The following is a 26,422-nucleotide window of genomic DNA, read 5'->3' as shown; positions in this document are numbered from 1 at the left end:
AATTTTATCACCTTTGGCCTCACTCCTTTTCTGGAAAGCCAGTAAGTAAATTAAGAATTTCAAGGCAAAGCTTCTATTGCAAGCTGTTATTATAATAGATCACATTATGTAAACCCATTTAAAATACACTACATATCAGTTAGCACTGTACAAATATTAACCCACTACATACAGCTCATGTTCTGTGATTTTCAGAATTCCCCATCTCAGTCTGTGAACAGTTCACAGGCTTTCTGGTGGAACCCAAACATTTATCACGGAAGACAGCACCCGTGTACGCAGTACATTGCTGAAATTAAAGATCAACACTTAGTTGCACCTTCTAGCCTTACCTGGCCATTCCAAAGGATGCCTGTGGATCCTAAACCGCATTTCTCCATCTGAGCCCAATTAACAAACTGAAGAATAAAATAAAATAAAAATTTTACAGGAGGGATCCTGAAAATAGCATCCCTGTTCCCAGTCACAAATGGTATCTTCTACAAACGTTGCCTGCTGGACCCAGCCTGTGCAGCTCAAGTTTGGAGGCTTTAGCTCTGTATTAGCACTGTTGTATAATCTCAGCTCCACGAGGTGCATCTGTCCTCTCCCTTCCTCTTGTCATTTGAAGGAAAGGGTTTTGGAAGGATGTTCTCAAACTCCCCGGCAGTTTCTAGCAGTTACACACATTCGTCTGCCTCTTCTCCTTTAATCAAGGGTTTCTCTAGGTTCAAACAGCCCGTGTTAAAACATATAAAGTATTACGTCCTTCAAGCTCCGCTATTTGCGGCCACTCCCCTCCGAAGGGTACAGGATGCTGAAGCCCCATCCTCCCTCCACTTCCTTCCTCGCCTTGTCCAAGGGAGGATTCCAAGCCACAGCCACGGCCCCACATCGTGGGGCGGGCTGATGTAAACAGGAGGATCCTTAAATCCTAGAGATGACGGCAAGGCAGCCGCAGCAACCGGCACAGCGGGACCTCACTGGAAGTGCTGGCTTTTGTTTACTCAGTATTTCGCTCTCCCGCATGACTTCCCCACAAATCCAGTTATTTTAGAGTAGGTGAGACTGCCCTGTGACATTTGGCTGGGATGAAGCTGCCTTTAACCTGAGATAACTCCACACTGGGCACTCCTGAGCTGGAGGAAAAGCAAGTGGCAGAGAGCTGCTGTTACTGCCTCTCTCTCCTCTTTCAGGTTGGTAAATGCCACCTCAGCCCAGGGGCTCAGACAAGGCTCTGTTTTGCCAGGTGCTCTGGCTACTCACAACCCTCCTGGTGGGTGCTGGCACCTGACCTGCTCCTTCAATTTACGGTGAGGACCCAAACCGTGCCGAAGGGGCTCTGACACCATGAGGTACTTAAGGGTATATCTTTGCAATCTGGTCCACTGTCTTGCAGCACACGTTCCATGAAACCGTACCCTTGTGGAGCACTAGGTTTAAGCTCTCAAAACAAATCTTGGTTTTCCTAGTAATAAACAGATAACAAAAAGCAGAGGGGAAAAAAAAAATCCTTTTACAAAAATATTTATTCATATGAAGCTTGAAGAGTTTAAAAAAAAAAAAAAAAAAATGCTTCCGGTCACAGAAATTAAGATGGACTTTTTGCTAATGAAGAACTGAAAGCTACTGTATTACTTTATGTTTGCATAAACACCTCCAGGAATTGTATTTTCAAAGAACAGGAGGGGAAAGAACACCAGAACTGGACTACTGTAAGAGAAATTTAGAGCACTGCTGCGTACTAAATGGCTGGAAACTGTTCTCACTTGAACGCCACCAGAGCAACCCACCAAAACACTGAGTAAAACAAAATTCTTGGACAGTCTTAAAAGCTGCCTAAACAGCTACTAGATCCTACTACATGCTATCACAGATCTCGTTACTCTTCATAATGCTTTGGAAAACTTGGACAGTAATGAAAATATAAGACACAAATCTTCAGCTGAGAAAACCAAGGGCAGAAAAATAAGAGGTGGAGAAAAATAAAACAGATGCTCCCAGAGCCTCACATAGGAGAGAAGCAGCTGTTTGGGCTCTACATGAAGGTGATGGTGCACTGCCAGAGGCTGGAGGGTGACACTCTGAACTCCAACCTAGACACAAATATCAGCCTTCTAGTGACCCAGTCCTGTTGTGTTATCAGCGAAGGATCATCATCAATATTCAGATATTTAATATCATGACCCAGGGTGAAAAAAGCAGGGAGGTGTTTGTTCCTCACTGCACTGCAGCAATCTGTTGCCTTGCACAACCAAAATTCAGGTTCACATACCTCCACTTACTGCCCCTGCTCTGTGGGCCAGGAGGAAAAACTCCATTCACAGTCCCTCGGGTGCCCTCCACGACCCCCTACATACCACATATATTATGTTGCTGATGTTTACTACACTATTACTTTACACAGCAAAAGCAATTATTCATTTTTCTACCTGTGACTGACAGGGCAGTGAGGAATAAGCTGTATTTATCTAACACTTCACTCCTAAAGAAGGAGAGTAAAAGGTAGAAGCCGTACCATGCACCCCTTCCAAACACTAAACAATGAAATCTTTTTGCTATTGAAGCTTAAATTAATGGAGCGTCAAGATCCTTACTCTCATTTTCATACACAGCCTTTATTTTGACACTGGCCATAAGATGGCCTATTTCCTTCTTTTTCAGGAATTTTACTACTATTTTTTTTCCTTCTATATGTACACTAACACTTCAATGTGGGGATCAGAGCATCTCCATGTGCCCTCACACACTGCACGTGGAGGCACAGTAGCAGCTCAAAGGCTTAGTTAACTAGAATGCAGAACAAAGATATTGCAAAAAAATACCAGTAATTTTTTCAGCCACATGACACAGTAGAATGGCAGGAATAAAGGGGAATTCCACTTCTCCATATTCCAAGTAAAGACATCACTGAAATTCAAAGCATTCAAAGACAAAAATAAATCCTTTCACCCATCTCACTGGCAAAAATTCAAAAGCATAACAATAGGAAGGAAATGACCTAAAGCTTAACCTCTTTCCTGAAAATCTTATTAATCCTCTTCCATAAAATGATGTACATTCCGTTCCCATCTACACTTCAAGATTCACGTATGTGCCAGCCCCACAGCACAAGCCGTCCGTGCAGTGTGGGTCACCCACCAGCTGACCAGGCTCACCTGGAAGCCAGATCCCACATAACACACATACACAACACTTGTGTGTTTCTGCAACACGCCACAAAAGATGGGATACTCCAGGAAAGGCATACTGTTAGACAAAAAAAAATAAGCTAGAGAACAACACTGAATAAACTCTGACAGATGGTACAACACGCCCTTAGCCATAAAGATTATTAGATACTCGATCATATTGTGGAAGAGTCCCTATATCTTTGTAAAATGCTAATAAATCACCTACCATTTAGTTCACTGAGGTCCAGCTGGCTGTATGTGGGGGTAAATATAGCATGGGGGATTCTTCTACATCCTCCTGAAGATGCATCACACAGCTGAGGCAAGAAGTACACCACCCCTCATGTCAAATCACAATCACCTCGGCTGCTGATGATTTGGGGAAAGTGACATCTGCAGGAGATGGAGACAGCCTGTTCCTCAGGGGGAAAGCCAAAAGCAGGGGCCACCAGGCAGGGAAGAGTTTGGAAATTCAGATTTAGATCATAAATGGTTACTGAAGTTGGACTACATCTATAACACACTAGACTAACGCGGTGGGCTACTGTATTATAAAGATTAGAGAATAGGAGGAAAGCAAAGATGCAAGCAATATACCAAGGAAAAGCAGAGCCTGTCTCACTCCTGTAGCATCACCTTTGACACTTTCAGAAATATTTTGGTTTTTTTCCTTTTTAAGCACTTTGCTGTGTCTCACACCTTGTTAAAACTCCAATACAAATCCGCTTTCACAACAATAATTCCTTTTCAATGCATCCCTTTCTGTAATATCCAGTTCCCCACTATATCCCCAAACACATCCCAACACTTTGTAGCCTAAAGGTGACTATCTCCTGCTTTTAACAGTATCAAGTCCAAGAAAAACACAAAAAATCCCTGTTTGTACATGTATCCTAAAGGCCTGTTATTCTGGGACAGGACTCTTTCACAAATCTAGAAACATAAGCCGTTTTTCCTAATTAACTGTAAAAGGTCATTTTTGGGGTAAATACTGTCAGAGCTAAATTAATAATATTTTTTAAAAATTGCAAAGCTGTATCTGAGCTTTTCTGTGTCATATTTCATCTGCCAGCCTAAGTTTACCGTGGAATGTTTTTCATCATTTTCCTTCTCATCCGCAACCTTATATGGTGTCAGATAAGCACTTGTTTTTTGGCAGCGCAGGAGCCGCTGAGCTTGCTCGAGCCGCACGCAGAAGAGGATTGCAGCTTCCCAGGAATAAAGGGCACGCACTTTTATCTGCCACCGCCTTCCCATCGCAAGTTCTCTGCCAGAAACACTAGAAAATACAACGAAGTATTCCTGCTGTGGGAGACATGATACCAGCAAAGCTGTGCATTTGTCAACACAGCCTTATCCTGCCCCCGGATAAATTCAGTTGGTAAATAAACATTACCAACAAAAGCACAATTTTGCTAGCACAGCTGCACTTAGAGAGAGGGCTTTCTCTGGTGGGGCTGTCTTGGTACAGATCATATATAATCTCACAGCCAGCATGAGTAAGGAGTCATTTATTTCATGGCCTTCATGCTGTTTTTTTTATGGATGGTTTTTTTATGGACCAGCACTATCTGGTCACGTATGCAGAAAGGTACCAGAGAAACTGTGTGTGTGTGGAGGGGTTGCTTTGTTTGGTTGGTTGGGTTGGTTTCTTATTTCTTTTCTGGTCAAATATTTCTGAAATGTAAACAGTGGAAATCAGTTCAGGAAGGACCAGATGGTTATGGCAGCCCTGTCAAATCTACCATCGGGGTCAGCAAACCCAGCCCTCTCCCTCCTTCATAGCCCCAAAATGCACTTGGAAAAATTCCTTCTCTGCAATAAGATAATTATTATAATTGTTTGCTGCTTCTCTCTGACAATGATACATATTTTAATTTTCTGAGAACTGGAATGCTCAGGCTAGTTCAAGTTTGGACTGCACTGTAATATATAGGAAAGCAGACTGAATGACGTAATTCTTCTGGGTTTAATTTTGGCAAAATTTATGTTCATTTGAGAGCCATTACAAGCTCATAAGCTAACCTTAAGTACACTTTATTCCACATGTAATTCTCCTGTAACTGACTTACCCTTCAAATACAGGTTTTTCATGTGGAACTGTCAGCAAACACAATTGCCGTAACTGAGGGGCCTTAAAATAGAGTCAAGATGACTGTGTGCTATTTTTACTTTTTTTTTTTCTTTGCAAATCTAAAAATAAAACACCATTTTGAATCGTTATGAAATGTACATCTGCCCTTTAAACATCATACGCATCACTGAAATGCACACCTATAAAAAGCACAACAGGCTAGAAGAGATCTTTAAAACATACGCATCTTATTTTAAATCTGTATTTTGCAACAACTTGCAAGTGCCTTTTGTTCTATTTATATTTATGAATTTTTAAAATCAGATACCAGCAACAAGATCTTGGCAAATGTCCGCCAAAACTGACTGAAACATTGCGCTTGAGTACTTACCATTTTTCCAGATTACATTTTGCAATATGCTTCATGACGGCTTTCCATGAAGCAGAGTAAATTTATTACCAGGATATTTGCTATTACCGATGTCTAGGCTTGCACAGAACATTTTCTGCCACCCTTCTGCTCCCTCTTCCTTTTTCCTCCAGCCACTCATACAGTAGAAGAAACTACCCCACTGCATATGGGATTTACAGTAGTACTGGTACATTGTTATCAGAAACCTTATCAGCGGTAAGATGGGCATCCGAAGTAGTAGCTAAGGTAAGTATAAAGCCTGTTACTACTTGCATAATAAACTACAAAACTTACTGCCTTAGTTAACAGGAGCCATCCCAGGCCTAATTATCAGCAGCCATCCTATTTCCCATGCCCTACAACTTAATAATGATATGTAAGTACTTCAAAATTTCACATAAATTTTGCAAACACTTTTTGACAAATATTGTGCTTATTTCCTTTTTTTCATCCTCTGGCCCTAAAATGGAGATGATGACACATTGCAAGAAACTACAATTTTTTAATAAAGTTTTTCAGGGTAATAAATTTACAAAGTCAAAAACTTCAACTGACAGATGACCCTCAAAACTGCTGGAAAGCCAGAACTAGTTACTGATCATGGTAACGAGCAATAATTTTAAAAGCCTCATTCTAACTTACTCAAGTGAAACAAATTCCTCAATTTCTGCAATTATCTTCTATAAAAACTGACCTGAATTTAGTGGTGCATTATCCACTTGATGTGCTTTATTTTCTTCCATTCATATTCTAACAGACATATTACTGGCAGAATGACTCACAGTTTTGCATGTGTAAGAAAATATTCATACAGCACAAAGGATGAGCTCAATCACTTCAGATCAGGAACTGTCACCTACTGTATGTGCAACATCTTGACCGACAAGACCTCCAGGCACTGCAGAGACACAGACAAACACCAACCAACCAGAAGCAGCTACACCTGAAAAGTAACTTCACAATCTTCACTCATCACAATAAAGGAGCCCACCAGCACAAGAGCTGTGTCATTCAGGAAGAGCTTGCACTTCTCATCCACGATTAATGTCACAGCTTTCAATAACAGATCCACAGGCCCAAATAGATTCATTAGGTATATGTAGTGATTCTGAAAAGATCTTCATTTGTATATATGCAAATTGCAAACAAACAAAAAGGCTAAGTTCAGTAATATTTTTTTTTTCCCTAGAACTGAACAAATAATAAGCAATTCAGAAGAAAATACAAGAGACAAAGAGGTATGTGTTTCTTCTTAAATCCCCACAAGGGCATGAAGTATCCTAATGAGCTGAAATCTCATTTGTGGGGAGCTCTCAGGTGTGTAATGGGAAGAAGGCACTCCCTTGCCAGATGGTATGTTCTGCTGATGGTCACAGAGGAGAATGACTGCAACCACAAAATCGACGTAAGTTGTTAACTACCCATATATGCATACCCTCCACCAGTTATAACAAGTGGCTTTTTGTGCAGATCAAAGTTTCAGCCAGAATCACTCAAGGTTTTCCATAAGATTTTCATTTTACAAAGATGAATTCATCATTAGCAAGGGTGCAAAGCTCAGAGCACAAAATATTCTGAGCCACAGAGCCAGCATCACCCCAAGGGCTGACCCAGCCTTTGCACGTGATGATCTATCAGCCACTTTTATGGCCAGCTAGTGGGGTGGTTTTATTTTGCTTTTGATAGCAAGTCCTACCTTTGGGTTTCCCAAAGCTCTATTTTCTTTTCTGGAATGAACCAGCAAGGAGATAAATCAGTACTAGACATGCTCCCCAGGGGTCATGAGGTTCATTTAACCTCTCAATCATTCCTGTATTTTCAGCCCTTGTTTTACTTGGTGTCTATTTAGCCTTTTTGTGTGTGTGCTTTTGTGAAAGCTTTATTTTTCTGCTAGGGATGAAGGGCTAAAACAAGAAGCTCCAGATGCAGTATACCCACAGCACAGATAAAATGCCCAGTAAAATGAGTTTTCCTACATACAGCAGCTGACATCTAGGGATCCAGGAGGTTAGTTCAGTGTTTCTCATCTAAAATGGTTGATGGTTTGGACCCTGGAACTATTGTGATGGCACAAATATCTCTGGATTTCCAGCAGTGTGGCATGCACCAACATTGGGTGAAGTCAACTAATTCATCACTGAAAGGAAAGGAAAGACTGCCTCTGGATTCCTCAGCTTTTGATGGCATTTGATTATTGCTTGCACTTTCTGACATTGTCTGATCAATATTCTTCTTAATCCGTTCCAGCCTTTTGACAGTCACAATATGAGCTGGCATTTCATTCTCAGAGTTCAAGTCCATTCCCATGTCTAATACAGAAGCATTTCTTAAAATGGTTTTTTCCTTGCCAGTTTCAAGTGATTTCTCACTGCCTTTTAGAAATCCTTCTAGTTTCTAAAAGTTGTCAATAAAATATGTCTTTGCAACACACGTCTCTTAAGGATCTTGTGGGATTCAACATTCCCTTAGCAGCTGTTATTTTTTAAGTTTATCTTCAATATTATGAGCTGTTTAAGCAGGAATGCAAACCAGTTTATTGTTGTCATCTGACAGTAATAGGTTTCTTAGGGAATTTATTAGAAAGAGAGCTTGCTGCTTTGAAATATAGAAAAATATTTATATTTAAACAATACACATTTGTCATACTTCAACTTTTCAATAATCTAAACCAAACATAAAACCCACTAACAAAAAGAGGAAACAGCCCAAGAATACCCAAGGTAGAAGCAAGCTTCTCTTTTGTGCCTCTATTAAGGACTGAACCCATTAACTGTAATATTGTGGATACCTCTGCATAAGCAATTTCTCCTTTCCTTTCTACAAGCCACATAACCTCTAGCTTAAGCAAACAGTAACATCCTCCTGTTTTATTTATGCTCCTTTCCTTTCTACAAGCCACATAACCTCCTCCTGTTTTATTTATATATGTATATGTTTGCTAAGGCATCCAAATGGCTGATAAGTAACACTGTGGAAAACCTACAGACAGAGAGGAATAATAGGTCAGCAGAAAGAGAGCACAGCCATGCAAGCAGTGCGCTAAGGCAGGCTATTAAAGAAATATGCTGAATCACTATCCTTCACTACCTTTGTCACCATTACCACTTATTTTCCTGGTCAGCTACACTTCCCACCACCTCCCCCTCAGTGCCTCGTGATGGCAAGATCTAATAGCAGATTCCTCATCTTGTAGATGTTCTATTGCTGAAAAGCTCTTCCAAGCTCTTTACAGTGTCTTCACTTGAAATCACTTTATTCCAAAATACGTTGTTCTGAACTGGCATAAAAGTAGACCTAAACATTATAATAATTGCAAAATTATTAATGAGGCCATTGTTATTACTTGACTTCAAATGTGCTGAGAAGCTTAATCGTTGCAAGAAGTATTTCATACTCCTAGGTCCTACTTTCCTCCTTTTACCTACCTTCTGCTTTTGAAGTAAAGACTCAGGATTCACTTTAGATTTGATATGGCTACTAAAAACTAGCAGAATTAATACATTATATAGGAAAATCTCAGTTCATTGTGAAGCCCAGCAAAGCTATAAGAAGTGAAATGTCATCTCTAAGCATTTACTATTACTATTAGCATTTACTATTTACTATTACTATTATATATTACTATTCATGTAGCACCTGAAATGTTTTCAATATTTCCAAAGACATATATTATTCCCTTATTGTTCCCTGAGAACAATCAGCACAACTCAGTATGGTAGTTTATATCCAAGAAACAGGTAAGCAATACAAAAAAACAACAACAAAAAGAAATCTATGGCTTTAAAAGTATTTTAAAAAAATGCTTTCTTAAACAAAAAAAAAATCCTGTTGAGATCTGTTATATTACACCTAACTGTGCACAATTTCATGCAGTGAGCTCTGATCCTGGAAACTTTTAAAATGCAATTTGTGAACTGAGTCCTTGGGGCACAATTTTCAGCTGAGCTGTGGTTTCCGCATTTTTGTGTAATTTTATATTGTGTGTCATTGATTACTTGCAAACACAGACTATCCCATTTTGGGATCTGGCACTAGCATGCTGACGTTGCAGAATTTAACAGCACAATTAAGGAAACACTGTAGACAGTAGGAGAAGGGTTTTTTGGATGAGCACATGACTGAAGTCTGACCCAGTTCACTTTTCAGAAGCACATAATGTTTTTTTCAGTCATTTCCACTAAACAATATAGTGGGGTTATACGTTGTATTAATATTCAAGCAGACACAGGATAACCCAGAAATAGTTCAGGAGCACAGTATGTTCTAAATTTGCACACACTTTCAAAGATGCTATTTTTGCAAGGTATACAGGCACAGGAAATCTAAATTTTTTCACTTCTGCCTCAGTCCTGCATTCTTGTACTGTCCCTGACCTGATTCAGGTTCCCTTGGACTGGAGCCTGGGGCTTGTTTACTTGACAGAAATTTACAAGTTTTTGTCGGTTCTTTGCAGAGGAGACCAAACCCATTTTATCACAACGTGCTGCCAGTTTGTCATGGTGGCTGTAGCCACCTCCTTTCGCTGATTTTCTCTACCATCACCTGGTGCCTCAACCTGGAGCTGCAAGCAGGTACACACATTGACCTGCAAGTCAACCTTGCAACAAGCAGTTTTTCTTTCCTGCATTCCTGCCAAATACATTACAGTCAATAATTTCTTCAGATTCTTCAACAGGGACACTTCTACTAACACAATACTTTTTTTTTTGGTGGTGGTGTTTTTTGTTTAGTTTAGGTATTTTGAGTATTTTTAAATAAACCATGACTATTCTGCCCATTTGCTTGCTAAGACGCATGCAGCACCTCATGGGGCGCTGCTGCCCCATGGGGTCACAGACCCCCCAACCTTGCCACCTCCACAAGAACTAGGCATGATTAAATAAAAACTTAACTACAAAATGAAGTAGCTGGATTTTATCAGGAAAGAATAAACAGTTGGACTTGGAGAGAAAATGTAACAGATACACCGCATGATACTCGTTTGTAAATACCACAAAAATGGAGGGAAAAAAGCCACCATTGCTATTCTTAATCCTCAACGCTGAACTGCTTTACAGCTGTTCATGATGATAGCTGTGTTTGGAGGGTTTAGGCTGGTTGCTTCAGCCACCCCCTTCAGATTTTACCCGTCAGAATAACTACAAAATACCTGCACTCCTCCTTCAGGAAAGATTTCGGCTGAATTGAACAGCAGGATGAAACCGCTATGGAACTCGCAGCTGCACCTCCCAATACATACTGCCACTTGACTCCTAAAGATCATATTAAAAAGCTTATAAATCAAAGCATCAAGCTACTATGGCCAACGTTTATGCTCCGACAGGGGAAAGGTAGCAAGACAATTGTTCCTGACCATCAAGTCATGGACAAGCCCTGAGGACCACCAGCAAACCTGAGGCGAAGGCCTGCGCCATCTTCCGCTTCCCGCCTTTTGCAGGAGGGGGCCCAAAGGCGGGACCCTTGGAGCGGCGCCGTTGGGTCTGTGTGTCACACCTCACTGCTCTCAGACACTTCACACACCAACAGGGGGAATTCTTTGAGGTCACCCTGCGCCTCCTTCTCTCTGCTGTGATCTGTGCGCCTCCAGATTTCTTCCAGAGTGCCTAAAAAGCTGACAGCGCACGTCATCTGTTCGGAGACGTGGTATTTAATGCTTTATTGCTGTGTAATACACTAAAGCAGGGCAAGCTGGCTAATTCCTGATGCGTCCCAGTTCAAAGTTCACATCCACATGTCAAACTTCTTAAAAATTCAGGACCATCTGGTTTTACATTTAGTTTGTCTCATCAGAGAGAAAAATCCCAAATCATGACGTTTGATGCTGGCTTCCTCGCTTCTGCCCCTGAGTCGCTGCGTAATTCTTGGGAGTAAAGAAAATCCCAAAGCCTTGCCTACCTACTGTATAAGCCACATATGTTACTAAAATGGTGTCCTCTTACTTATTTTTAAACTAACTATGTAGGATTCCAGTCAGTCGCCAGGCTGTGCAAAGAAACTCCTTCTTGCTGGGACTCCTGCAGCTCCAAAGGGAGGGAGGCAGGGCCAGGTCGTGGGCCTTTCCTGCTTTAGGCGACGGCAGGACAGGCCGGATGCCATCAGAAAGGGCTCCCAAAATCAGAACACAAATTGTTTGCCAGAGGCGAAATAAGGAGCGAAGCACATCACCTATGCAGCCTTCAGATTTCAGGATGCAAAGCCTGGTAGTCCTCAATTCAGCATCTTTATATCACTCCTCTTAATGTAGACTCAAGTTCAGGGACATCCTTAATTTTGCATTAGAGATTCTGCCTATCACTTCCCTACACGTACCTCTCTTGTGCCAACACCTGGGAGTCTGAAAACATGCCCTACTTTTCTAACTGTAAAGCTCAGGTGCTCTTCAGGAATATTTTCTCAGAAATCCTTTTGAAACACGGAGTATATATAATAGATTTTCAGAGATTATCTGTAAGCTAGTATCCACAGAACCATCAAGGGCATCTATGATTTCGAACACAGTATCCTTTATTCAGTAAGCAATTTATTTCAGGAGGTTGACTCATTTCCTTAAAGCTTTTTCAGCTATCTGTTGTGACTGGAAAAAAAAAAAAAGAATCAGAAAATTTAGAAGTACTCAAGGAAATGAGCCAACACATCCTGGAAGAAATTCATCCAATACACACACAATAAGACAAGTCAGTCTTAGATTTCTAAAGAAATGAGCAGGAGGAAGTTCTAAAAGAATCTGAAATATTTGCTGTGAAACACAATGTTTGTTTCCCATCATCGTAAATTTCCTTATGCCCACATTAAAAGCAAGATACTATAACTAATCAGGAAGGTAATGTGGTTTATGGTTTGGTTTGGACTTTTTTTTCCCCTGCGGAGACAAAAAACCTCCTCTGAAATAGTTTAGTAAATATCCCCAATATTGAATTAAAAATATTGCTGCTGTTGTGCCTCGTGAGAACTTTATTTCAGATCCTAAGTGCTTACCCCCAGGGACATAGGGTCTGTGGTCAAACTATACATCCCAAGACAAAGCCTTTTCGGTGAGATGTGTAATGCACCACAGAACCACCTCATCACAGAGCTCTGGGGACCCTGCCTACCTGGAGGTCATCACCCAGGGACAAGGAAACAGTAAGTCCCTACCTTCAAGGGCCTCCAGCAAGGTAATCAAGTGCAATGTCTTGGAAAACCTCAATTCTTTGAAAATCAAAGCAAAGAACCAGAACCTTTTTTACAGCCTTTCCAAGAACCACCCATCCCCATGGTTTCATGCTCCTGAATATCAGAAATCACAATAGGAACAAACAAAAAATCCATTTGCCAAACAATAGAGATTTCGTGAAATCTTACAAATTGCTTTTGCCCCTCTCTGAATTGTCACATACTTGTGAAGCACAAAGAGTGCAACTCAAGTATTCTGAGTATTCTCAGTCAGTAAGTGAAAAAAGGCAAATTTTCATTAAAATTTTTCTATGCCACTGTCTGTTAGACATTAATTTAGCAGCTAATAGTTAAAACCACCATATCAGCAGACGGCTTGCAGGGCAGCAGCCTCACTCTGCCTCCTGCCACGTTCCACCAGACAAAGTAGTCACTTAGCTGCACCACAAGTCAGATCAGCCAGGATCCAAAGGAAAACTAAAACAAATTAGATTCAACCCCAAACTATACTGAAAGTTGGTGGGTTTTTTTCAGAGGGAGGAGGTGTTAGTTTTCTGTAGGGCAAGGCAGATTCAACTTTTGATCATCTGAATGATTTTTCCCAGACTCCCCCTTACCTTAATGCAAGAAACACGGTATAAAAACTCGAGAAGGAGAAGCACAAAGGCAAAAAGAGAGGCTGAGTGAGAAGGTGTATACAGAGTCCCCAAACTGACAGAAGCAAAAATAGGAAGTGTGTGAAGCTGGGGAAAAATAAATAAATAAATAAAATAATTATTTCATAATTTCCTACTTCAAATTAGCTTTTCTGTTTGTTTGTTCACAGTACCCAGAATGTCACAGACCTAAATTTTCACATATTTTTACAAAACCTTCCATGAAAAGAAACTGGGTGGAAGGACCAGAAGTGGGATTTGAAGAAAAAACAAAAAAAAAGACACTAAATGCAAAAACAAATAAACAAAACCCCCAAATACCTTTTCAGGTTATGTAGCTTATTAGTAGAAAGTTAATTTTCAGAATTAAATTGCTCAACCTTTGTCTGAGCAAAAAGAGACTCGGAGTAATTCTAAGTGGTAATTCAGATCCTTGAATGCTGAGCAAATGGGACCTGAAAAGAGCATGTTCGTCCTCCTCTACTATTTTGAAATCAATTACAACAGGATCTTCTCATCTTCAAAGAATCACAACGCTCTAATTTTAGCCAAATGCAGTTTTCAGATTAATGTACTTCACATCCAGCAACCCAAACATAGCTTCAATTTGTTCACAATAAACGGACTTTCTGGTGAGTGTGTATCAGAAAGTTACCAAGACATCAGTAAATATTCTTGAGTACCAAATAACCTACCTCAAAGGAACTGGTGGTTCACGTTCTAGTTAAATGGAAGATTGTTTTCCACTGGAAATTAAAACGCTGTTTATGACACAGTCCTGATGAACTACATCTAATTGTGCAGCAGTTCTAAGTAAAAAGACATTATCCAAGCAATAGCACCTTACTAATCTATTCTTCATTACCTCCCATGCAGTAGATGCACAAGAGTGAAAAAGGAGGTTGGAAGATTACCCAGGATCTTTGCAATCTATTTCAGCAGAACAGAATTTAGAATTTTCAGGGTAAGTTAACTCCAGAGTAATGCACTGAAGTATAAACAGAGTTTTCCTATAATAACCAGAAAAATTGCTAACCTGTCTTCAGCACCATCACACCATTTTCAGAGAAAAAGAATGACTTTTTTTTCCCCAATACGTTGTCTAGATCTTTCTCTTCACATATATGCTTTATCAGTTTTGTAATGAGATGGATTATTTCTTCAGGGCTAAGATTCACCTCTTAAAGAAAAAGGATGGCTATACAGTTACTTCTAGTCTAAAATCTTTAAGCTCATGTCATGACGATGAGAGCAGATAAAGCCAAAAACTGCTTATGACAAGTACTAAATGGTTCTGCAGACTAAACTGTATGAGACCAAAGCTAAAAGAAACAGAAGGGTCATGTAGCAATTCTTTAGAAGCAGTATCATTTTACCAGTGCCAAAAATCAAAGCCAATTATATTAAAATCATCACTCTAAGTCAAAAAAGGAGATAAAAGTCTTGCTTATTTAGTGTGCAGAGCCATTATTTAACATTTTAGCATGAAATCTCAGAACTAAAAAGCTTTCTCTCAGTGTTAACAGGTAACAGCAAAAAAGGACCACAAAACTGTGTAAACTAATGAAGGCAAAGAAGCTGTATTAATTTGAGTAAATATCTCGAAAGTACCTACAGATAACTGTACTCAATTAAGCATCCTGTAATTAGGACTGCTTTTCAAAATCGAAATCTTATGTGCTAAAGACTCAGAACACCTAGCCAAATGCAAAGAAGTCGTAAAGCTATTCTCATCATTTGGTGAAACATCACTGATGTTAGGTGGGTTGTCTTTGATTTTACGTGTCGAAAACCGATCATGGGTGTGCTGGTTTTATGGTGCTTTGTTTTTACAGAAACTGGACAAGGCACTTTTCATCATGTTGCTCAAATAATTTACAGATTAAAGAATACATAAAAGAAAGTGTTGTTGCCTGTACATTAGGTACTATCCCATCAATAACTCCTGAAATCTTATTAATTGTTGTCTTTGGTAGCTTGTTGCAACTTTATTCAATATCTTGAAAGCAACTGGCTGACTGTAAGGCTACTAAAATTCAGAGATGTATCTATGTTGAAGAATTTCATGAACTGAATTTTCCCTCTCCCTGCAGGCTACCATCTGCTGAACTATGTCATGCATGCATGAAACTCTATATACAAAGCAAACTAGAGTGAACATAGAAAGATGTTAATTTCTTTCTTTTTTTTATGAGGTCATTACTGGATATTTATCTCAGTAACAATGGTATGTGCCTGCTATTTCACTATAATGTTATTATACACATATTTCATCTTGCAAAGTCAAACCCGTTTAGGTTTAACTGGCTTCATACGCAGGAAAGCGCTTTCATGTTTGATAGCAAAGATAAAGCATTGATTAAGGTCCTGATCTTGCAAGGCACCAAATGCCTTCGATTCCTAGTCCTCTTCAAAAATGACACCTAGTAAGTGCAAGATTTCAGTTTCAACCTTTTGAAAATGATCCTCAAGAGCACCACCACTCATGTGAACCACACTTATGACCATCAGAAAAAGTTTAAATTCTAAGGAAAGAAGAGTTTCATGGAGCATGAGAGTTCATAATACCATATCTGATAATAAAAACTTCTAATGGTAACTGAATAGCAAGAAACAGAGAATTATTGTCAGGGAAAAACAGAAACGAATTTCTATTCACACTTTCTGTAAGAAAAGTAGAAACTGGTGACCTGTAGCCATCAATCTTCTTCTGTATACAGTTTAAGAGGGCTTAATGTTAACTGTGACATGCAAGAAGAGATCAAGCTGAAATTGAATTCTTAAATATGCCCTTTAAGAATAAATATTGTTCATCTATTTCTCTTACAATCTGATCACCTACCTGCATAACTATGCAAGTTATTTTGAATATATTTTATAAATTTTCAAAATAAGCTCCTTTACATTCACTTAACACCTTACAGTGCTCACCTGGCTTCTTCCAGTCAAAGTAACAAATTTTTGTTCTATCTTTTCCTCTTCTCCTTACTACAGTACATGGGAAATGGCTATGTCATTTTTATGGAAATTGTAGGTTCATTTATGCATTACCACACACTGGGATATAAAGGATTAATTTATTCCCAAAGTCAAGGCAGGAGTGACAAGGGCAAAGAATCTACTAATTTTTATAAACTTTCAAGGACGACTCACACATTAGTGATTAAATGAGTAATCAGTGACTTGGAATTTCACAACCAAAGGCTTAACAGTTTGACATAAACTCCGAATGACTGCTAGACAGAGGAGGCAGATCTCGTGAACAGAGTTTGACCAGACCTTGAAACAAAGCTCTGAAGCACGGGATTTGCTTGCCTGGGAACTGGCTGCCCACCAGAGTGACAGCGATGGAGTCCCAGATGCTGCTGGGCAGAGAGACAGGAAATGCTGCCGATGCAGACATTTGTAAGCTTTAGTTTTTCCCAAGGAGTAAACGCCAGCTAAGCACAGTCAGGTTAACTGCACTCTTGTAGCATCTTCACCCCACATCAGTACCTCTTATGCCAAAATGGCATATTGCACAAGGGCTGGTGCTGCTCAGGTCTGGCTGATATTTTTTCCATACCAGAGGAGCTCTAAGATGGTCAAGTCTGGCCATTCCCTGCATCAGTTTTGCTCCTCAAGTAGCACAAGTTGCAAGATACGTCTTGACAAGCTTTGCTAGGAAAGGAGGGCTATCAAGATCAATACTGGTATCTTCAGTAACCTCCTCAGATTATAATTTAAGAACCTGTGTACCCAATATCAGCATATATTAAAGGGTTATATTAAACATATCCACCAATAAAGTATTATTTTCAGGGTCCAAGTATGCAAGTTTCTCATCTTTTGAAGTGCATGGTTTTGACTACATCAGCCACGTCCTTAACATACAATATTTAATGCTCAGCTTTTAACACTTCTCCATTCAGATTCTTATAGTCATTGATAAATACACGCAGATGAAGGAGCCAAGAACTTCATAAAAAATTTACAGTAGGAATTCTAACACTGTGCATAATGCAAAACTAATCCATAATCTATTACTCACATGAAATAAATGAATAGATGAATTAATGCCACTACTTTTTCAATCCAGTTGTCAGTGATTTGGAATAACTGGGTTTTCCCAAATTATTTTGGAAATACCATATGGCATGTTCATTTGATGAGAGAAAGAAGCTCAGCAAATGTCTTTAAAAAAAAATAATCAAAATGAAAGCCAGTCTCCTTCAAACAAATAAAAGACCAAGTTAAGACATGGCAGTTTGATGGTAAAATGGAATATTACAAATTTAGAAATGTATATTGTTTTCCATTTGCCAGTGTTTGTATTTGCCATCTTCCCATCTGCTGGAACAGCCAATTAGATCAAAAACGCAGGGTGGGGAGAACACTGCTTTATATCCAAAGGATTATAAACGTTGTCATGGCAAAACCTCTTGCAGTGGAAAGATACTGACTACACAGCTGAAAGTGTCCTCCCTGCAGCTACACTGGTCGAGTTTTCAGGTCAGAGGTATCTCAAAAACTTTAAAAACACAATTAACTGAAAAGTTTTGATATTCTGGCAATACTTCCTCTGTCACAGACAGAACTTCGTGCAGACATAAATATCATCCTACAAGATTTTTTATCCGGGAAGTAATTCTTTTCTTCTTACAACAAACATAATGAGTGCATTTTAATGCAGTGAGTGTATCTTTTAAAGTATCTGCTGCATGCAGTGAAAATACATAGATAAAGCACCTTCTACTCACGTCTTCTTACTTTTGCAGTAAAGCAAAGGTATTATGCTGTCCATACACTGATTCTTGAGCAAAATTTACTAGCTCATAACTGAGGAGGAGAAAGTACTAAATTCTGTGTTGGGGAAAAAGCAGCTTTGCATATGGGTCAGGATCCAGGAATAAAAGAAAGTAAGACTGAAATGCAGTACTTGGAGGGTAAGGTTCTGAAGACCCACGGTTTGTTACAGATTTATTTTTTTTAAATTGCTGTAAACCTCACTGCATATGATTTTAGGATAGAATTCCAATATTAGACTGCCTTCACTTATCACTAGCCCACTCAAGAGGTGGCCTTTCCCTAAACAGTCCTAAGTCACCACTGAATGAGGTATTTCAAGGCAACTTTTTCCACACATTTTTGCTTATCAAAAATACCAGCATCAGACAGACACAGACTAGTGCCAATCCCAGATGCACACCAACATAAATTTAAGTTCTACTTATTGTCAACTACGAATTTTGCTTTATTATACACATTACTGAAGCATACAGCTCTAGTGGGAGTTTCACCAACATCTCAACACACACAGGTATGGCTACTCCAGAGTTTCAGAGCCATAATTACTCCTTTTATTTATTTTTTTAAAAAAGCAAAATCACCACAGTGCTTAGATACTCAGATGATAACATTTTAAAAAAAAAAATAAATAAATCCCCAGGGGTTGGTAACAAATGACACAACACCAGCCTCCTGGAAGCCTCAGCCAAAGACTCTTCACAGTGCTTAGATACTCAGATGATAACATTTTAAAAAAAAAAATAAATAAATCCCCAGGGGTTGGTAACAAATGACACACCAGCCTCCTCCTGGAAGCCTCAGCCAAAGACTCTTCCATGAAACCAGCTGGGTAAATATTAACTCTTCTACACAGGAAGTCAAGCCCATGGTTTGCAGGTGTTAGCACCAGCCAAACAAATTTATACTGTTATGCCTAGTAACTAAACAATAGACATTAAAAGTACTGCTCAGATTTTAAAATACAGAAAAGTACTAATATTGCTAAAACAGGAAGGAAAAATAAAAAAATCAAGTGAATAATCAGGCTTTTCTGAAAGATAATAAAGTTACTACTTTGTTTTCTATAATGGAAACTAGATAAATCTTCTGGGAATAAAGTATCTTAACATTTTATAATCTCTCTGTCTAATGTAAGCCACTATTTTAAGTGTATTAAAGGCAGTTTATGTGAAAGCTTTTTTCTTTTTAATCTTGTCTGACCTGAAATGGAAAGACTCCAAACTCCATTACCCTAGAAGGCTTAGTATAAACCTAGATCCTATCTGAATTGCCCTATATAACTTTGCTTCAGTTTTCTTTTGTTGTTGCTGGTTTGACTTTTGTTTTTATAATGCTATTGTGGATCCATGCTGTAGGTATAACAAAAAGCCAAGCAGCCTGTGAAAAGCAGCTGATGGAAATAAATATAATGACCTTTGATAGCCAATATTTTAAATATGTTAAGGATCTCCAGAATAAGGGCATGCATCTCATAAATAGGACTCCGTAAATTAGGACAAAAATAGGCCAACCTGGGCAATTTGGCCATGGGAGTTAATCTATTTAAACCAAAAGTAGGGTTTGCTTCTCCTCCCTGACTTTTTAGTCTTTATTTTGTATTTTATGATTTCTTTAAATATGACAACCCATAAAACTCATCAAGATTCCACTTCCATCAGCATCCCAGAAGCTGTGGAGAGTCCACCTGCTCATCTTCTTCAATAGTTTCTCACTCCGCAAGGAAGACCTGGTATCCTGTTGCTACAATAACAGAGTAGCAAGAAAACAGAGATGGCTCACAGTCCCTTCGAACTGAATGACAATTTCTCTTCTTTGATTCCAACTGGGTCCAATACTTTGCGCAGCCTTGTTCAGAGCCTGATTACTTTTGCTATTGCAAGATTCAGATTCCTCTTAGAGGAAAAAATATCTGTAAAACTCTAGTAGTTTAAATATTAGTTGGAACAAACTTCTTTAAAACACACATGTACAGAGAAAAAGCTGGGTCAGTACTAGACAAGAAAACTTCATGTGTCTAAGAGAATGCAAAATCTGTTTGTTAAATTCTGTAGTCTTCTACCACGTCAAAAGATGATGAGGCTTTTCAGTCTAAATCCTAGTTTAACTCTTTAAAAAAAAAATTAAAATTAAGAGAATGTACCTCTTCCTTCCTCCTCATTAGGACAGAAAGACTGAAAATTTACCTTTACTCTTCAGGGTACGCACAGGCACAATACTTCTACTAAAAAGCCCCCTCTCTGAATTTCATTACGCCTCATCAATTTCAAGACAACCCTCACAACTGGTCCTGAAGAAGAAATGAGAAGCCCATCCTAGGCAAAGCTTAAAGCTGAATTCAAAATTATAAACCTGTATTTCAGATTTGAAAATTTTACATTTCATGCAACACTACCCAATTTACCTAAAGAAGAGCTAAGACTCATAAATAACACTTCTCTCCTGCATGTAGTCTCCCTGGGACACTTTTCCATGCTTTTACAGATATGGTATCTACATTCTCCACGCATCTCGCCTCTGGAGCTAGAAAGTTGCCTCAACAAAACTTGATAGACAAGACTGTTCAAAAAGTGCTACTGACACTTTGAAGAGTTCAGACAGTACAAAACCAGAAATAATCACAAAAAATGTCTGCCTTCAGAGAATACGCTGTGTTCCTGTCCCTCACATACACCTTTCTTCAGGTAATCCTTAGGAATATACTGGAAAAGAAAAAGACCCTCTGTACAAAGCAGTCCCTCAACAGGAAAACAGATTACATTTTAGCTGTACACAGTGATGAAACAGAGGAAGATATGCACATGGTACTAAACCCAGAAACACACATTTATCTAAAAACATTCCTTAAAATACAAAATTCTAGAAAATCTGAGCATGAATTTATGATGTAGAACTTTGTCACAGGTTCAACTTCTTGCATTTAAAAATGAAAGACTAAAAGTTACTGCAGAGGAGTATCCTGAGGATAGGATAGTGAACTAATGTCTAAAAAAATACGCAGACTTTTCTACAAAGTATTGTTCATTTACGACTTCTCTTCCTCCCCCTTTCTTTTTAAGCAGAAGTCTAGAAAAAAATTCACATGTACTTAAAAATAAATAAAAAAATCAGTCCTTCAGAATAAGATGATTCTGTGTTTCTCCCCTTAGGCTTTTCTCTTTTTAAAAGGATAACATCTATTTTTATAACCGTTTAGCAGGCCAAACATTTCACTGAAGTTGTACTGCACTAGGAAAAGCTCCATCTACTGTTTCCTAGTGTAAGCCAAACGTCTACAAACCACCTGGAGTAAAGGCAGTGACTGCTTATTGGCAGCCTTGTGACCAACTGCGCCGCGCGATGCCCGGGGGAATGTGTACAGTGGTTTGCAGTCAGTCTCACAAAAGAAAAGGCTCTAATAAGTTTGGTGGGATTCCTGCTGAGCCACTGCACTTGTAACCCTGCAGTAAAACCACACTCAGAAGTACAGAATTAACTGCTTTCTCATGATAGAAAACTAATAAGGGAGTGCTTATTGAGTAAATTAACAAACGAAGAGGCAAGACAGTGTTCGAGTGTGTCATTTTCAACTCATTTTATAAGGATGTATTCTACGAAATTAATTTGAAGCAAATATGTACCTGGCTTGCTTCAGACCTTTGCCAGATCTCTCTGTACTAACACCTGAACTCAGAATGATGCTCATTTTCAGGATTTCACCTTCTCTTCCTTTACAGAATTAAGCAACCACTTTTACACCCCCCAAAACATCGATCCAGGTTTCATGACAGTTAATTGTACAGCTAACGTTTTTTAAAAAGCCCTAGGACTCTGCTTTTGGTTATGCAATGAGTTTTCTTTGTAAATAAGACCAAAATATTTGCGTTTTTCCAGCTTCTTGAAAAACAGTGCTTTTCTAGAAGATTGGAGGAACCCTGGAAGTCCAGCACTAAGCTGGCACAGCCCCAGCACTATCTTGTCTTAGTGACCACACACAATTTCTGCTGCCTTCAGGAGGTAGTGCCAGAAGTGAGTAACTTTCTAAGTGAGATGTTTTTCATTTTAAAGAAAGAACAGGATGGGTAACTTCAAGCAACTACATTGAATATTAATAACCTATTTGACAACGTAGCTTTTTTTTTTTTAAAGTATATTTACTCTTAAACGTCCCTCTCCTGAAAAAATAAGAAGTGTGTCCTCAACTTAGAATCACAGAATAGTTAGGGTTGGAAGGGACCTTTAAAGATCTCCTAGTCCAACCCCTCTACCATGAGCAGAGAGAACTTCAACTAGACCAGGTCACTCAGAGCTGCGTCCAACCTGACCTTAACCTTAACTATTTCCAGGGATGGCACATCTATCATCCTCTGAGCAACCTGTCCCAGTGTTTCACTACCCTCATTATAAAAAAGTTCTTCCTTGTATCTAGTCTGAATCCACCCTCTTTTAATTTTAAACCCTTACCCTTTGTTCTATCACAACAGACCTTCCTAGAAGTGTGTCCCTATCTTTCTTACAAGCCCCCATTTAAGTACTGAAAGGCCACAATAAGGTCTTCCTGGAGCCTTCTCTTCTGCAGGCTGAACAACCCCAACTCTCTTAGCCTGTCCTCATAGGAGAGATGCTCCAGCCTTCTGATCATCTTCATGGCCCTTCTCTGGACTCGCTCCAACAAGTTCATGTCCTTCTTATGCTGGGGGCCCCAGAGCTGTACATAGTACTCCAGGTGAGGTTGCACCAGAGCAGAAGGGCAGAATCACCTCCCTCGAGCTGCTGGCCACACTTCTTCTGATGCAGGCCTGGATACAGTTGGCCTTCTGGGCTACAAGCACACACTATCAGCTCACGTCCATCTTTTCATCCACCAGTACCCCCAAGTACTTCTTGAAAGGGCTGCTCTCGATCCCTTCATCTTGCCTGTATTGATACTGGGGCTTGCCCCAACCAAGGTACAAGACCTTGCACCTGGACTTGTTGAAATTCATGAGGTTGACACAGGCCCACTTCTTGAGCTTGTCCAGGTCCCTCTGGATGGCATCCCGTCCCTCAGGCATGTCAACCTCACCACTCAGCTTTGCATCTTCTGCAAATGTGCTGAGGGTACACCTAGTCTCACTACGCCATTTATGAAGATATTAAACAACAGTGGTCCCAATACTGACCCTAAGGGACACTACTTGTCACCCACCTCCGTCTGTACATTGAGCGACTGAACTACCAAAGGAGTAAGTAGAAACTGGAGGTACTTCACACCAATTATTACAAGGGACTTAAAATCCTGGATTGTACCCTGTGGGATTTAATTTACCTTAGCTATGTCTATAAAAGTTATGCAAATGAAGAGTTTTTAAATCATACTCTTACAATTTTTTAATCATTTTTTATTTTTTAAAGATGCTAGATACTTGAAAGCTGCTATCAAAAAACTTAAATCAAAGATAGATGGGCATTCCTATCAGGCTGAATATATCCTTTCCTCTCTGCTGTAAAAAACATGCAATTCCAACATTCAGAATGATGAAACCACAAGTTCTAAAGGAAAGACTCTGCTCAGATCTATTTTACATCAGTAACAAAACTCTCACCAGCGCTCATAGATTTCAAGTGGCAGTGGAGACAAAAGCTCAGTGTGAATGAGTTCCTGGACCTTTCAACATTTAACAAGAAAACAGGAAACCCAACATCACCATACACTCTGGCATTACACAGTAGCATGATGGTGGTTTAGGCCCAAGGTGGCATAAATTTGGCTGGTCTTTATAGAATTCTTACCCTATGGTAACTTAACATTGTTTTGTAATTTAGGGGCTCAACAGACTGAAAACAGAAATATTTTTAATCATGAAAGTAGGACAAAAATCACTTATAGCCTACAGTAAGAACCAATGAGAATTTTACAGAAGATGCTGTACTTTAGCATCTTGAATACCAATCATGAAGTGCTGTGAACCATGAAAAAAACAATGGCAAGGAGTGTCAAACCATTATTCAGATGAAGCTCTCAATGTATTTAAATTAGAACATTTAAGCTCCATTTAGCAGTCTGGGCATTTTACAGCACAGATCACACTTCAGTTGCTAATGCTGTTGTGAAGATTCATTTCTGTTTATTATGGAGACACTTTATATAGGTGGCTTAAATGTTAGCACATACCCACAGTTCACCCCAGGAGAGATTGCAGCTCATGCAGCAACTCCAGTACAGCTTTTATAACCAGTTAAGCACTGGAACAGCACAAGTCAGTACTGTCCAGTTTGTGGAGCTGCAGTAGTGTTGGGAAAAAATATCAGACTTAAAAAACAGAATGAGAACTGGAAGCAGCATCTACGCAGCATGTAACATTAAGTGATGCAGAGATGGAACATCTTGGAAAAAGCTGGTACAGCAAATATCTCTCTGAAATCTTACTGAGACTGATTTCATTGCACTAAGCTTAGTCCCAAGCACAGACAAAATTCCACTGGTCAAACCCGTTTCCACCAGTTTCTGCTATACCTGCTTTTTGCAGGTTGAATTGACAGCTCCTTTCTACATTAGTAATTAGGTTCAGATGAGCAGTACAATTTTGAAACAAATCAACTGATCGGTCCCACTTACTGAGCACTGGTTAAATTCAGAGAGTTATTTTAGTGAATGTGAACTGGATTCCTCCAAAAGACATATAAACCGGTTCCATGCGCCACCACAGCTACCCACCAGCTACACTTCAATTCCTAGTGGGGACGTAAAGATTGTCCTTTGCACAGCTCCAAACCACACACAGAGGAGGGATGTTTGGATCTAGGGACCTGGTTAAACATAATGCAATGGAAAATCCCGAGCCAAATACGCTGCTGATGCACAAACTGCTGTGACCTACTGAGCCATTCCCTCTGAGCCACATTACTTGCTGTTGCACACGCTGCCCACAGGCCCTGGCATGCCACCTTAGAGCTCCTTCCAGCTCCCTCCTATGAAATAGCCTGAACAGCACCAAAAAAGTCACATAAAAGAATCTCCATAGAAGATTTCCTTCTGCAAGAATTCTTCATCAATAGAAATTCTTGCTCCTTCAAAATTGTATCAATTTCAGTTCTACAGAACCAAAGATTTATATAAAACACCTCTTCACAAATGCTAAGAATTTCCTGTCAAAAAAACCTGTATAAATATTGGACAGTAAGCATGTGAATTTATGTGACAAATACAGTACTCCAAATTTTCCAGTCTGTAAGTCAGTCACCAGCAGAGGTGAAAACAGGAAACTGTATGCACGTTTGTTGTTTAAGAAGAATGCATTTCATCTTCTAGCAGGTCATTGTGGAAGCAGATCTACATTAATTAGAATCATGTTTTTACACAGTTCATTGCACTAAGAAAAGCAAAGAGAAATCCAAGGTAATTTTCTGCAGTCTTACCTCAACTTTATCTTTAGATTAATTATGTAGTGTGACAAAAAACATATCAGAAAATGAAATATGAAGTGGCAAAAAAGCAAGAAACTCATAGAAGTATTACAACATGGTTCTGACTTACCTATGTGATAAAGTCCTATCCAGTCAGTTGGGTCTACTTCTTCCTTAATATCCCAGAAAATGATGAGGTTCTGAGATTGCCCCAAGGTGTATTCGTACATACTGGCTGTCAAACTAGACCTGCTATCCGAGGTCACTAAATCAGTGTCACTGTTGGCACGCTGCAAGTTCATATTCTCAGCCATGGTGCCCTGAGATGCCAAACTCTGCAGATTCTCTGGGCTCAGAGTATACCGTAGCTGTGGGTTGCGACGTCGCACAAAAAGCAGATGTTCCCGGGCTGAACTGGCCATCTCTTCCCCACTTTTGTCAATTTACGTGAAAAAGTTGTTGTTTGAAGACCTATCATGAAGAAGAAAAAAAACCAAAATGTTAAAATGGCATAGCAGGTTACCCAGTCAAATATTAAATGGAGAGGCAGTAGTACAATAATGTTCCTATAGAAGACTAAAATGGACCGAGTAAAATCTTTCACTGCATTGTTCTGCCACTGCAGCCATCTTAGTCTCTGTATGTTTAAAAAAGTAACATGAAGCACTTCTGAAAAAAAATTCAGTTAACCACACTCCATGAAATAACATTTATAAGCCAGAAAGCAACAGAAAGCAAAACATCCAAGTTCATCTATCAAGCAAGATCAGCCACAGTAACAAAGCTAATTTAAGTCTGACAGTAGCCTAAAAAGTGAAGAGAGATG

The 26,422-nt window shown here is 39.4% G+C and overlaps 1 protein-coding gene across 2 annotated transcripts in view; it reads right to left on the bottom strand.

The window, feature by feature from the left end:
- HECW2 (HECT, C2 and WW domain containing E3 ubiquitin protein ligase 2) overlaps window positions 1-26,032 on the bottom strand; it is a 113,023-nt gene extending 86,991 nt beyond the window's left edge. The window contains exons 1-2 of one of the 2 annotated variants that reach the window (XM_014954568.1): window positions 25,727-25,771; window positions 333-398 (exon numbers count right to left, since the gene is read on the bottom strand). In XM_014954568.1, the coding sequence (XP_014810054.1) occupies window positions 333-372 (40 nt within the window). In that variant the 5' untranslated portion in view covers window positions 373-398; window positions 25,727-25,771. Of the gene's footprint in view, window positions 1-332; window positions 399-25,726 lie in introns of both variants that reach the window. The other variant, XM_014954567.1, reaches the window with a different exon arrangement.
- Window positions 26,033-26,422: the final 390 nt, after the last annotated feature.

This window comes from Calidris pugnax, unplaced genomic scaffold, assembly GCF_001431845.1.
Source record: "Calidris pugnax isolate Ruff unplaced genomic scaffold, ASM143184v1 scaffold103, whole genome shotgun sequence".
Taxonomy (NCBI): Eukaryota; Metazoa; Chordata; class Aves; order Charadriiformes; family Scolopacidae; genus Calidris; species Calidris pugnax.
This window is presented reverse-complemented; position numbering and strand designations above follow the sequence as displayed.